General features: G+C 47.5%; 1 protein-coding gene across 1 annotated transcript in view; it reads right to left on the bottom strand.

Annotated features, from left to right (window-relative positions):
* The window catches only part of LOC310859996 (cadherin-2-like), a gene marked incomplete at both ends in the record, with an annotated part of 99,021 nt that overhangs the window by 57,769 nt on the left and 25,386 nt on the right, over positions 1–15,866 (bottom strand). Inside the window, one exon of the mRNA XM_083766760.1 lies at positions 12,913–13,124. Coding sequence (XP_083622886.1) covers positions 12,913–13,124 — 212 coding nt within the window. The remainder of the gene's footprint in view (positions 1–12,912; positions 13,125–15,866) is intronic.

Here is a 15,866-nt window from a genome sequence, read left to right as displayed (position 1 = left end):
AAAAAGGTTTTGGAATTGTTCTTATTTGTTTTAGGTTTTCTAATCTCAATTGCACCCAAAAAACATGAACTTTTAACATTCAGTAGATTTTCTGTGATCTGGGGTTTTCTGGCTCAAACAGGTGCTCTGATTTGATGTCACTGTTTCACTGTTGTCACTGTTTCACTGTGTTGCCTGTTTTCATTGTAGCTCAAAAGGCTTCCAAACCCCAAAGAAAACTTCAGACCACAGAAAATCCACTGAATGTTCAAAGTTCAGGTTTTTTGGGTGTAATTGAGGTCATAAAACCTAAAAGAAAAAAGAAAAAGAAAAATAAATGAAAATGAATGTCATAAAACCTTTAAAGACGAGGGCTGTTATTCTCCTCATCATGCCGTCTCTGTGTGTGTGTGTGTGTGTGTGGGTGTAGGGGGTGGGCCGACAGAGTGCTACACTTCTGTGACCGAAAGAGTGCTAGACTTCTTAGTAGGACGGTGTGTGACCGATAGAGTGCTAGACTTCTAAGTAGGCCGGTGTGTGACCGAGAAATTCATTCTTCGCAGCTGTAAGAAATGAATCAATGCAAACCGAAATAGCGCGGTTCATTAGAGCGCATTGAACCGTGCATGCTGTACCGAACGGTTCGGTTTTAAACCGAAAACCGTTGCACCCCTACACTGAACACAGTCGCTTTATTTATATCCAGTGTCGCTTTATAAAAAAGGCGACACTGAACACAGTCGCTTTATTTATATCCAGCGCCATGATGGAATACTCGTAAAGAAAAGGCCCAGAAAGGCCTCATCCGCCACCTTCATCTTTTTTTCAATGCATTGAGGCCGAAGGGAAAGCAATAATAATAATAATAATAAAATAATAATAATAATAATAATAATGGAACATGGAGCTGCCGATCGACGAGAGCTTTGATGTCATGCATATAGGTTTATCACTAAAGGAGCATTCAGTGATTTGGGTGATTTGGAACAAAAAAACCCGGTCCTCCCCTGTAACAAGATGTGCACATGCCCGCTCTACAGTGGGGGGGGGGGGGGGGGGACATGCGACAGGCCAACGGCACGCGCACCAAGGCCCGCCCCGCTCGATCCTGATTGGAGGAAGGCCCCTCTCATCCTGATTGGATGAAGGCTTTGCCACCCAAAGCCCAAACCGAAACGAGGGTTTTTTTGACCCCATGAGGGGCTCCCTGGGGACAGGGAGGAACTTCTTATATGATCAGCGCACTTTAGAGTAGGGAGGATTATCCAACAAATAAGAAAAAATAAGTGATATTTGAATTAAGTGAAATCACTGAATATACCTTTAAATAAAGCGCTGAATAACACCTCAATGGCATCGTTGGCGGTGCGGGATTTCATTTAAAAAAAGGCGTTAAAGAAGTCGTTAGCCTGGAATGAGTTCAAATTGCCGATCTACAAGCTCACAAACGTGTTGATGTAGATTGGCTGTTTTATTTGTCAAAATAGTAGGGTTTAGCATGGATGAAAACAGAGGCTATACAATCTCCCTACTAGGTATAGCATATGAACTTTGGAGCAATGCATTCCTATTGCTTGAGATTAGATGAACTCTATACGTACATTTTAATCTATATACTGTCTTCCTCTGGTTATGCTTTTTATTCAATTAAATTATTTACTTATTCAGATTGTAGCGTTGCTGCGTCTTCGCCTGGAAAGGAGCCATATATAGCTTAGGTGGTTCGGGTCATCTGGTTAGGACGCCTCTCGGGCATCTCCCTATAGGGAGGTCCTCGAGGCCACGTCCCACTGGGAGGAGACCCCGGGGCAGACCAAGGACCACTCCCACTGGGAGGAGACCCCCCCCCGGGGCAGACCAAGGACCACGTCCCACTGGGAGGAGACCCCCCCCCGGGGCAGACCAAGGACCACGTCCCACTGGGAGGAGACCCCGGGGCAGACCAAGGACCACGTCCCACTGGGAGGAGACCCCGCCGGGGGCAGACCAAAGACCACGTCCCACTGGGAGGAGACCCCGGGGCAGACCAAGGACCACGTCCCACTGGGAGGAGACCCCCCCCGGGGCAGACCAAAAACCACGTCCCACTGGGAGGAGACCCCGGGGCAGACCAAGGACCACGTCCCACTGGGAGGAGACCCCCCGGGCAGACCAAGGACCACGTCCCACTGGGAGGAGACCCCCGGGGCAGACCAAGGACCACGTCCCACTGGGAGGAGACCCCCCTGGGGAGACCAAGGACCACGTCCCACTGGGAGGAGACCCCCCCGGGGCAGACCAAGGACCACGTCCCACTGGGAGGAGACCCCTCTGGGGAGACCAAGGACCACGTCCCACTGTGAGGAGACCCCCCTGGGGCAGACCAAGGACCACGTCCCACTGGGAGGAGACCCCCGCGGGGCAGACCAAGGACCACGTCCCACTGGAAGGAGACCCCCCCCGGGCAAACCAAGGACCACGTCCCACTGGGAGGAGACCCCCCCGGGGCAGACCAAGGACCACGTCCCACTGGGAGGAGACCCCCGCAGGGGCAGACCAAGGCGCAGATGGAGTCACTGGGCCTTGGAACGTCTCGGGATCCCCCCCAGGAGGAAGTCACTATAATGTTGCTCTGGAAGAGGGAAGTCCTGAACACTTCTGGTGGAGCTGTCGCCCCCGCGACCCGACGACGGATAAGCGGTCGAAGATGGATGGATGACTTCAACGAAACACGGACCCTCTGCAGGATTCCTTTGACAGGGTTCCAAATGGGCCCTCTTTTTTTTACCGGCTCTGTATAACTCTGAGTGTATACAAAATGCAACACGTGTTACATCTGTACACACTCTCAGAGTTATGAGAATTCTTGACACAGAGGAGAAAAAAAAAGCACAAAGCTTTGAGAGGCACTTGCACTAATGCATCAGCGTGTAAGCTGTTGGCAGCATTACTGAAGCGCTCTCTCTCTCTCTCTCTCTCTCTCTCTCTCTCTCTCTCTCTCTCTCTATCTCTCTCTCTCTCTCTCTCTCTCTCGCTCTCTCTCTCTCTCTCTCTCTCTCTCTCTCTCAGTGGCAGTATGTTGGCAGAGCCGACCGGCCGAGCGACCAGGGCTATTTCTGGGTCGTGTTCAGAGACTGGCCTCTCTTGTCTAAACACGCACGCACGCACGCACGCACTTATTATCAGTGCCGGTAAGAACACACTATACCCGATGGCATGGACTGCAGACTCCCCGTGTGCCGTTATACGCAGCTGAGGTGCAAAGTAAAGTACATGAATTGTACGCCCTTGACCGTTACTTTAGGTTTTTTTTCTTTTCAACCGAGGTTGTTTTTTATAGGTTGTTCTTAGAGAGTTATACATTTGTTTCATCTGCTATTTCATCTCAGCAATTCTTTTGACAGGGGGGGGGCGGGGGCATTCGAACATGGGGCTAAATATGTATTTGTTTTTCACAAAAGGTTTTTTAGGTTATTTACTATAGTCCTACTAGACCTCAAGAAATGACATCTGGCTTCACAGGATCTATACTGAATGTGATAGAGGATACTATAGGCGATGCCATAGTGTGTGTCATAATCTATACTGAATGTGATAGAGGATACTATAGGCGATGCCATAGTGTGTGTCATAATCTATACTGAATGTGATAGAGGATACTACAGGCGATGCCATAGTGTGTGTCATATAGGCTCAATAGTGTCAGTTTGTCACCTCCGACTAACTCTACAGTTGATTTGATCGACTAAAACGTATTTCGGCGGGCCTCGATGCCGTCGTAATGACAGATTTTACACTTGCTGAAAACAGCCGATCTACGAGCTCACGGCGCGTCGCAGATGGATCTCTTGACCACTCGTCCCGTCCTAACATTTTAGTTTTTATTCATATCTGTTGACGAAATGGTCACTTTATTTTTAGTCCTAGTTTTAGTCATCGTCGCTTAGTTTTCATTTAGTTTCCATTTTAGTTTTTGTCAGTGAAAAAAGGTAGTTTTAGTCGACAAAAACAACACTTGCCCAGTGAGTCATCGTAAATTGCTTTTGTTTATTTATTTGGTGCGTTTTTGTCCTCTGCTGTTGGTAGTCATGGCTTCCCACCTGACGTTGTGTGGGACTGCTCCAGGAACGTTACCGAATCACCGCTACATTGCATAACGTCTTCAGGCCAGGACTTAACCCATTTTGGCCTGACGTCGACATTTTTAAAATTTTATTTTTTTCTGAAAAACCTCATGTTTCTGTATCAGTGGTTCTCAATATTTCACGTCAAGGTCCCCAAAAACTATCTGTAATTGTCCGCCGACCCCCATCTGAAAATATGTTGTTCCAGGGACCCCCTCCCCCCCCCCCCCAGAAGCAACGATTTGAGTTAAAAACTGAAACTCTGAAAGAATAATATATTCAAAGATCTGAGGCACATTTTCACGATTTCTCAAAAATAGCAGACCTACAAGCTCGTAGCGTGTACTCACTCATAGTAACAGAGTGCGTCTACAAGTTGAAAACAGGCCTCTCACTCATAGTAACAGAGTGCGTCTACAAGTTGAAAACAGGCCTCTCACTCATAGTAACAGAGCGCGTCTACAAGTTGAAAACAGGCCTCTCACTCATAGTAACAGAGCGCGTCTACAAGTTGAAAACAGGCCTCTCACTCATAGTAACAGAGCGCGTCTACAAGTTGAAAACAGGCCTCTCACTCATAGTAACAGAGCGCGTCTACAAGTTGAAAACAGGCCTCTCACTCATAGTAACAGAGTGCGTCTACAAGTTGAAAACAGGCCTCTCACTCATAGTAACAGAGCCCGTCTACAAGTTGAAAACAGGCCTCTCACTCATAGTAACAGAGCGCGTCTACAAGTTGAAAACAGGCCTCTCACTCATAGTAACAGAGCCCGTCTACAAGTTGAAAACAGGCCTCTCACTCATAGTAACAGAGTGCGTCTACAAGTTGCCGCTAAACTTCTATATGTAAGCAAATAATCAGAGTGTTTCCTCCGCCACTAATTAGCGCGTGGTGGGGCGAGCGAGAGTATCTAGAGCCACCAGATGGTCTCTCTCTCTCTCTCTCTCTCTCTCTCTCTCTCTGTCTCTCTCTCTCTCTCTCTGTGCTGTCAGCCAACCACAGAGAGTCTCTCGCGTCACAACAGACGGGTGCCAACATGTGGCTTAATGAGGCCTCTCTGTCTGTCTGTCTGTCTGTCTGTCTGTCTGTCTGTCTGTCTGTCTGTCTGTCTGTCTGTCTGTCGGCAAACGCCTACGCACACATGCACATACACACGCGCTAGCACACACACACACACACACACACACACACGCACACGCACACACACGCGCGCGCACACACAGGCTTCTGTACACACCGGGGCTGTCCTGAATACCTTGTCCCGTTTCTCTCTAAACTATAAATATAGCTTCACTAGAACAGCGCTTCCCAAACCTTCTCATGTCAACGACCGCCATTTGAAAAGACATGCCATGCAGGGACCCCCACATAAAGAGAATATTTATACAGCTCTATGCCAGGGACCCCCACATAAAGAGAACATTTATACAGCTCTATGCCAGGGACCTCCACATAAAGAGAACATTTATACAGCTCTATGGAGGGACCCCCACATAAAGAGAACATTTATACAGCTCTATGCAGGGACCCCCACATAAAGAGAACATTTATACAGCTCTATGCAGGGACCCCCACATAAAGAGAAGATTTATACAGCTCTATGCAGGGACCCCCACATAAAGAGAACATTTATACAGCTCTATGCAGGGACCCCCACATAAAGAGAACATTTATACAGCTCTATGCAGGGACCTCCACATAAAGAGAACATTTATACAGCTCTATGCAGGGACCCCCACATAAAGAGAAGATTTATACAGCTCTATGCCAGGGACCCCCACATAAAGAGAACATTTATACAGCTCTATGCAGGGACCCCCACATAAAGAGAACATTTATACAGCTCTATGCAGGGACCTCCACATAAAGAGAACATTTATACAGCTCTATGCAGGGACCCCCACATAAAGAGAACATTTATACAGCTCTATGCAGGGACCCCCACATAAAGAGAACATTTATACAGCTCTATGCAGGGACCCCCACATAAAGAGAACATTTATACAGCTCTATGCAGGGACCCCCACATAAAGAGAACATTTATACAGCTCTATGCAGGGACCCCCACATAAAGAGAATATTTATACAGCTCTATGCAGGGACCCCCACATAAAGAGAATATTTATACAGCTCTATGCCAGGGACCCCCACATAAAGAGAACATTTATACAGCTCTATGCAGGGACCCCCACATAAAGAGAACATTTATACAGCTCTATGCAGGGACCCCCACATAAAGAGAACATTTATACAGCTCTATGCCAGGAACCCCCACATAAAGAGAACATTTATACAGCTCTATGCAGGGACCCCCACATAAAGAGAAGATTTATACAGCTCTATGCAGGGACCCCCACATAAAGAGAACATTTATACAGCTCTATGCAGGGACCCCCACATAAAGAGAACATTTATACAGCTCTATGCAGGGACCCCCACATAAAGAGAACATTTATACAGCTCTATGCAGGGACCCCCACATAAAGAGAATATTTATACAGCTCTATGCAGGGACCCCCACATAAAGAGAACATTTATACAGCTCTATGCCAGGGACCCCCACATAAAGAGAACATTTATACAGCTCTATGCAGGGACCTCCACATAAAGAGAACATTTATACAGCTCTATGCAGGGACCCCCACATAAAGAGAACATTTATACAGCTCTATGCCAGGGACCCCCACATAAAGAAAAGATTTATACAGCTCTATGCAGGGACCCCCACATAAAGAGAAGATTTATACAGCTCTATGCAGGGACCCCCACATAAAGAGAACATTTATACAGCTCTATGCAGGGACCCCCACATAAAGAGAAGATTTATACAGCTCTATGCAGGGACCCCCACATAAAGAGAACATTTATACAGCTCTATGCAGGGACCCCCACATAAAGAGAAGATTTATACAGCTCTATGCCAGGGACCCCCACATAAAGAGAACATTTATACAGCTCTATGCAGGGACCTCCACATAAAGAGAACATTTATACAGCTCTATGCAGGGACCCCCACATAAAGAGAACATTTATACAGCTCTATGCAGGGACCCCCACATAAAGAGAACATTTATACAGCTCTATGCAGGGACCCCCACATAAAGAGAACATTTATACAGCTCTATGCCAGGGACCCCCACATAAAGAGAACATTTATACAGCTCTATGCAGGGACCCCCACATAAAGAGAACATTTATACAGCTCTATGCAGGGACCCCCACATAAAGAGAATATTTATACAGCTCTATGCAGGGACCCCCACATAAAGAGAACATTTATACAGCTCTATGCAGGGACCCCCACATAAAGAGAAGATTTATACAGCTCTATGCAGGGACCTCCACATAAAGAGAACATTTATACAGCTCTATGCAGGGACCCCCACATAAAGAGAAGATTTATACAGCTCTATGCAGGGACCCCCACATAAAGAGAACATTTATACAGCTCTATGCAGGGACCCCCACATAAAGAGAAGATTTATACAGCTCTATGCAGGGACCCCCACATAAAGAGAACATTTATACAGCTCTATGCAGGGACCTCCACATAAAGAGAACATTTATACAGCTCTATGCAGGGACCCCCACATAAAGAGAACATTTATACAGCTCTATGCAGGGACCCCCACATAAAGAGAAGATTTATACAGCTCTATGCAGGGACCCCCACATAAAGAGAACATTTATACAGCTCTATGCAGGGACCCCCACATAAAGAGAAGATTTATACAGCTCTATAGCAAAACCACGATTCATTTCAAGGACCCCCCCCCCCCCCCCAGTCTGACATGCATTATTAGGCTACGGACCCCCCCCCCCCCCCCCCCATTCGATGACATTTCTATCTCTGGGACCGACAATATATACTGTAAAATCTACGTTAATTAAAAGAGAGTTACAGACCCATAAGGGCCCATTTCGTTCCAAACTATATCATTTAGCTGGGGGACCCCCTGGAACTCCCTCAAGGACCCCTGCCCCCCTCCCCCCCTAGAAGGATTCACAATGCAGTCACAATGGGTGTGCACATGAACCAATCAGACGAGAGGGATTTGAACACCTCGACGCGACTGGAAGTGGTTTTCATTCTGACACAAAGAGAGACAAAATGACGACGGCGGTCTGGAGACTATTCACTATTCACTGTTCACTGTTCACTGTTCACTACTCACTGTTCACTGTTCACTGCTCACTACTCACTACTCACTGTTCACTGCTCACTACTCACTACTCACTACTCACTGTTCACTGCTCACTGCTCACTGCTCACTGCTCACTGTTCACTGTTCACTGCTCACTGCTCACTGCTCACTGCTCACTGTTCACTGTTCACTGTTCACTGCTCACTGCTCACTGCTCACTGTTCACTGCTCACTGCTCACTGCTCACTGTTCACTGTTCACTGCTCACTGCTCACTGCTCACTACTCACTGTTCACTGTTCACTGTTCACTGTTCACTGCTCACTGCTCACTGCTCACTGCTCACTGCTCACTGCTCACTGTTCACTGTTCACTGTTCACTGTTCACTGCTCACTGCTCACTGCTCACTGCTCACTACTCACTGTTCACTGTTCACTGTTCACTACTCACTGTTCACTGTTCACTACTCACTGTTCACTGTTCACTGTTCACTGTTCACTGTTCACTGTTCACTTTTCACGTCCTGCTGTGCAGAGACACAATTATGCCTGTGACAATACATGTGTTATGTCGTTTGCAAACAGCCGCATGTGCACAAACACGCACAGACACGCACAAACAGGCACAAACACACACACAAACACTCGCACAAACACGCGCACAAAAACGCGAAACCAAATGGTTTCGTTGTACACTCTCAAGAGTCAAAGATCTAATAAGGGTCCATTTGGTTACCAACTGTGGACCACCTGGAACCCCCCCCCCCCTCAAGGACCCCTGGTGGAGAACCTTCATGTTTTCTTTGGCCGGGGCATTCCGTGGTGTTTATCTGTGGATAGCAGGGCGCTGTTTTATAGCAGCTTAAGGGCTAGAAGTACTTCTTAGAATGTCAACATTGGTCACTTCATGTCGTAATGAATCCAAACCACACGCTGTGTGTGCACACTAATGTGAAGTGGTCGGTTTACATAATGTAATGAATGTTAATGAAGGCATTGTGCATTGTTCAGATTATATGTTAAATAATAAGAGCTCTGTGTCTCTGTGAGGCTGGCTGGAGACACTGTGTCTGGGCACACATGACGCCACGCACGCTCGCCACGCACACACGCACGCACGCACGCACCAACACACACATAGGCTACATACGCGCATCAGTTTTGGAGAGTTTTTCTACTTAAGTAACAGTATCAATAATGCAATGTAAGAAATGCTCTGTTACAGGTATTCAAAATTAAAGTACAAAAGTATCAACATCAAAATATACTTAACCCGTGGCAGGTTAAAACTAACCCGTGGCAGGTTAAAACTAAACCGTGGCAGGTTAAAACTAACCCGTGGCAGGTTAAAACTAACCCGTGGCAGGTTAAAACTAACCCGTGGCAGGTTAAAACTAAACCGTGGCTGGTTAAAACTAACCCGTGGCTGGTTAAAACTAACCCGTGGCTGGTTAAAACTAACCCGTGGCTGGTTAAAACTAACCCGTGGCAGGTTAAAACTAAACCGTGGCTGGTTAAAACTAACCCGTGGCTGGTTAAAACTAACCCCGTGGCAGGTTAAAACTAAACCGTGGCAGGTTAAAACTAAACCGTGGCAGGTTAAAACTAAACCGTGGCAGGTTAAAACTAACCTGTGGCTGGTTAAAACTAACCCGTGGCAGGTTAAAACTAAACCGTGGCAGGTTAAAACTAACCCGTGGCTGGTTAAAACTAACCCGTGGCAGGTTAAAACTAAACCGTGGCAGGTTAAAACTAACCTGTGGCTGGTTAAAACTAACCCGTGGCAGGTTAAAACTAAACCGTGGCAGGTTAAAACTAACCCGTGGCTGGTTAAAACTAACCCGTGGCTGGTTAAAACTAACCCGCTCTGAGATGTAGTGGAGTCGAAGTAAAAATATCGTATCGTACTTAAGTACTTGAGTTACATTTCACGCGCACGCGCGTGTGTGCCGACACACACACGCACGCTCGCGCGCGCATGCACACATCCTAGCTGGAAAAATCCCTTCGCTCAGCATATTCTGTAGACTTTTATGGACTTTTAATATAAAAAAAATACACAACAAATAATTGGCATATTATTTTTTAAATCCATGTCTCCATTACGACCACAGATATGCTCTAAAAGTGTGAAAAAATACTTCCATTCCCCCCATTTCAGCTGGTCTCTAATTAGGGTTTGAAAACGGCTTAATTATGGTTATTCACACTTCACGCGTGCGTGCGCGCGCATGCGTGCGCGCGCGCGCATGCGTACGCGCGCATGCGTGCGTGCATGCGTGTGTGTGTGGTACGCGTATAAGTGTGTTCCCGTGTGTGGGGGGAGCTCTGATGGGTGAAAAAATATTCTCCAGCGCTTGCTCCAAGTGCTGGGCCAGGCTAGTGTTTGTGTGTGTGTGTGTGTGTGTGTGTGTGTGTGTGTGTGTGTGTGTGTGTGTGTGTCTGTGTGCGTGCGTGCGTGCGTGCGTGCGTGCGTGTGCGTGCGTGCGTGCGTGCGTGCGTGCGTGCGTGCGTGCGTGCGTGCGTGCACGCGCCAGCAGAGCCTGCGTGGCTATACAGTTGTACATATAGCGTCTGTGCATGTAAGTGTCAGCTCTCGGCATAACTTCATATCTCTCCACAAACAACAACAACGGCAGCAGTGGAACTATATCCATTAAAAAACGTCCCGAATGGGTTAAGACAACATCCCCCTGTGCTGACGGACGAACGCTGTGGTTTTGTGCAAATTGCTTCATTTATTCACATTTTCTTTTACCGCTGGCTTTTTATTTTATTTTTTATTGCCGACTGCAGAATTATACCTCGTATATGAATCGACTGGGTCTCATTTCACTTCACTTCACTTCACTTCACTTCACATTTGGCTGAAAAGTTGAAATGTTCCCCGAAACCACTTCTCTCGTTGGGAGGTGGGGGGGGGGGGGGGGGGGGGGGGGGGTAGGACAATGTTAAGATTATCCTGTACGCAACCGCACGCACACAGGCACGCACGCGCGCAGACGTGAACATTGCACACATTTCTAGGGCAGTGTGAGTGAGCTTGTGAAATTGTCGGTGAATGCCACAGCCGCACAACTATAGCCTACTGTAGTTCCTGAATGTTAAATGGTGCATTTATATTATACGTATAGCGCCTTTATCCAAGGCGCTTCACATAGACGGTGCGTCACATTCACACACACACACCCATACAGCGATGGCGGAGGAAAACCATGCGAGGCACCAACAACCTGCACGTCGGGAGCAATTATAGGGTTCAGACGGGTTTGCTCGAGGACACTTCGACACTGACTCATGGGGGAGCCCACGGGGTTCGAACTGGGAACATTGCGGCCACTATCCGGCCACTCTACCCCCTGAGCCACCGTCGCCCATTTCAGACGCGACATGTAAACTCTTTTAATTTATATTTTTTGTCCCATTTTTCACCCCTGTGTCAATCATCCTGTGATGACACACCCTCCGCCAACCTAGGGAGAGCAACGGACTTAACTCATGCTTCCTTCATGCTTGAGTGTCCAAGTTGCTCCTTTACACCTGACAGGGGGGAGTTTCCCTGGTTGGACGTAGCGTGTGGAAGGAACACGTTATTCCAACCAGTTCCTTTCCCCCTCCATCAGGCATCCCGGCTGGCCAGGGGGAGGCAGTTTAGAGACCAGGATTACTGCATGTTTTTGTGAGGGTACCTACCCTAGGGGACACGGGGAGAACATGCAAACTCCACACAGAAAGGCCCTTTCGCCAACCCCGCCTTCGGGTATGGGCACTGATGACGCGGACATGTAAACTCTACATGTAAACTCTACTCTACATACTCTACTCTACATGGTTTAACCCATTTTGGGCGGGAACCCCTTTTGGTGTTAGCATTATGTTATGCTTTAGCTATTGAAAAATAGCAGATCTACAAGCTCATAGCGCGCCACCGAGTGGCGCGATACGAGCTTGTGGGTCTGCTATTTTTGAAAAACGACTGACATTTTTTAGAATCTGATCTCAGGTCAGAATGGGTTAATCAGACCAGTTTGTGTCCAGTGGAAACCTCGTATGAATCTGATCTCAGGTCAGAATGGGTATAATCATGACCCTAAACCTGACCTGAATGATCTCCCAATGGTTTTCTCCCCCCCATAAATCAGTGCTATTGAACACCCTTTAACACAACGTTGTCAAACAACAATGTCAAACAAATTAAAAGTAGTAAAAAGCACTTCGTACAAGACCTCTTAACTCCATTGGACCCTCAAAACTGTCCGCTAAAGCAGCTAACTCCACCACCTCACTCCTTCTCAAACTGTCTGCTTTAAAGCAGCTAACTCCACCACCTCTCCCCCTCTCAAACTGTCCGCTAAAGCAGCTAACGCCACCACCTCTCCTCCTCTCAAACTCCGTCGTGCAAGTATCTGACAATATGTAATATAAGTAAAGTCACAAAACCAACTAAAAAACACACACACACACACACACACACACACACATTATGCATGCACCTACGCACGCACACACGTATGCACGCACGCACACACACACGCTTAAAACATTTTCTAACTGAATGAAAGTTGTGTTTTTACACTAGGTGTGTGTGTGTGTGTGTGTGTGTGTGTGTGTGTGTGTGTGTGTGTGTGTGTGTGTGTGTGTGTGTGTGTGTGTGTGCGTGCGTGCGTGCGTGCGTGCGTGCTCACCTCCGTGCGGTGTGTAATGAGCGTGACGGTCATCTTCCATCGCTGCTTGCTGATTGGGTCCGTGGCGTACACGCGCAGCGCCGTGCTCCGGCCCTCGGCCAATCGCAGGCCTCGGCTCGCCCACAGCACGCCCTCCTCGCTCACGCCCAGCCACGCCCCCTCTGCGCTGACCTCGTAGAGCACCGCCCCGCCCCCGCAGGCCACGAAACTCACTGGAGAGAGAGAGAGAGAGAGAGATGCTATTAGTTTATTCATTTAGTTGTGTATAAGAAATTAAGCCACTTGGAATTGATATGCGCACGTGTATCTGTGTTGCGTGTGTGCGTGCGTGCGTGCGTGCATGTGTGTGTGCGTGCGTGCGTGTGTGCGTGTGTTTGTGTGCATGTGTGCGTGTGTGCGTTTGTGTGTGTGTGCGTGCGTGCGTGTTTGTGTGTGTGTGTTGTTCAGAGTGCCACTTGAAAACACCTCGTCACTTAATTACACATAATCTATCTTTTGACACGCGTCGTCAAGTTAAACAAAAACACACAAAACCACGATAGGACAATTAAAACCGACGGAGTGCTAATTCAATCTAATTGAGACCACGGCAATTATGAAGTCGGCGTTCCCGGTGTGTACGCGCGCACGCGTGTGTGTGTGTGTGTGTGTGTGAATGAATCACTGAATCACTGAATCACTGAATCAACACATCACACTTTTACAAGTAAAAATCACACCCGTGATCTACGACGTACATTTTCCCTGTTTTGATGTTCAATTTACATCAAAGGCTATTATTTATAGCGGAATTCCGACGTCATTTCTCCGTTCATCGTCAATGGCAAATCTTGAGACGTGTGTGGGGGGCCAAAGCTTGTACATAGGAGGGGCTATAGCGCCCCTTAAAAATCACACCCGTGTGAAGTGAGGGGCGCTCATATCATCGTCGTACATCATCGCATTCCGACCAATCACGACAATTGTCCTCACTTATTTCCACCCTCAAATCCCATAAGTTTTGGCCCAAAGTATAGCGAAAATAGCAGATCTACAGGCTGGTGGAGTATCAGAGTTCACTATAGTGCATGGTACTATGAACACATGGTGGAGCATCAGAGTTCACTAGTGCATGGCACTATATGAACACATGGTGGAGCATCAGAGTTCACTATAGTGCATGGCACTATATGAACACATGGTGGAGCATCAGAGTTCACTATAGTGCACGGCACTATATGAACACATGGTGGAGCATCAGAGTTCACTATAGTGCATGGTACTATGAACACATGGTGGAGTATCAGAGTTCACTAGTGCATGGTACTATGAACACATGGTGGAGCATCAGAGTTCACTAGTGCACGGCACTATATGAACACATGGTGGAGTATCAGAGTTCACTATAGTGCACGGCACTATATGAACACATGGTGGAGCATCAGAGTTCACTATAGTGCACGGCACTATATGAACACATGGTGGAGCATCAGAGTTCACTATAGTGCATGGCACTATATGAACACATGGTGGAGCATCAGAGTTCACTATAGTGCATGGTACTATGAACACATGGTGGAGCATCAGAGTTCACTAGTGCACGGCACTATATGAACACATGGTGGAGTATCAGAGTTCACTATAGTGCACGGCACTATATGAACACATGGTGGAGCATCAGAGTTCACTAGTGCACGGCACTATATGAACACATGGTGGAGTATCAGAGTTCACTATAGTGCATGGTACTATGAACACATGGTGGAGCATCAGAGTTCACTATAGTGCATGGCACTATATGACACATGGTGGAGCATCAGAGTTCACTAGTGCATGGCACTATATGACACATGGTGGAGCATCAGAGTTCACTATAGTGCATGGCACTATATGACACATGGTGGAGCATCAGAGTTCACTAGTGCATGGCACTATATGAACACATGGTGGAGCATCAGAGTTCACTAGTGCATGGCACTATATGAACACATGGTGGAGCATCAGAGTTCACTAGTGCATGGCACTATGAACATTAGGTGGAGCATCAGAGTTCACTAGTGCATGGCACTATATGAACACATGGTGGAGCATCAGAGTTCACTAGTGCATGGCACTATGAAGCATCAGAGTTCACTAGTGCATGGCACTATGAACATTAGGTGGAGCATCAGAGTTCACTAGTGCATGGCACTATGAACACATGGTGGAGCATCAGAGTTCACTAGTGCATGGCACACTTGAAGGACCAAGTATAGGACGTTCGCACGCACGCACGCGGACAGACAGACAGACAGACAGACAGACAGACAGACAGACAGACAGACATAATTCTGTACAGCTCTGTGATGAAGCATCAATCGTTCCCCACACACACACACACACACACACACACACACACACACACACACACACACACACACACACACACACACACACCCACACACACACACACACACACACACACACACACACACACACACACACACACACACCCACACACACACACACACACACACACACACACACACACACACACACACACACACACCACACACACACACACACACACACACACACACACACACACACACACACACACACACACACACACACACACACCCACACACACACACACACACACACACACACACACACACACACACACACCCACACACACACACACACACACACACACACACACACACACACACACACACACACACCCACACACACACACACACACACACACACACACACACACACCCACACACACACACACACACACACACACACACACATCCATCTCTCCACCCGCCAAAAACAACAACGGGAAAAAAAAGGATAAAAATCTCCCATTATTCGAACGCTGCAACAGAGCCTAGTTTTAGCCGCGCTTCACCATATCGCCCACCGAGCCCCAGAGAGAGAGAGAGAGAGAGAGAGAGAGAGAGAGAGAGAGAGAGAGAGAGAGAGAG

The sequence above is a fragment of the Protomyctophum parallelum genome (assembly GCF_964188405.1).
Source record: "Protomyctophum parallelum genome assembly, chromosome: 6".
Lineage (NCBI taxonomy): Eukaryota > Metazoa > Chordata > Actinopteri > Myctophiformes > Myctophidae > Protomyctophum > Protomyctophum parallelum.
The sequence above is the reverse complement of the archived record's forward strand: the minus strand, read 5'-3'. Positions and strand labels throughout refer to the sequence as shown.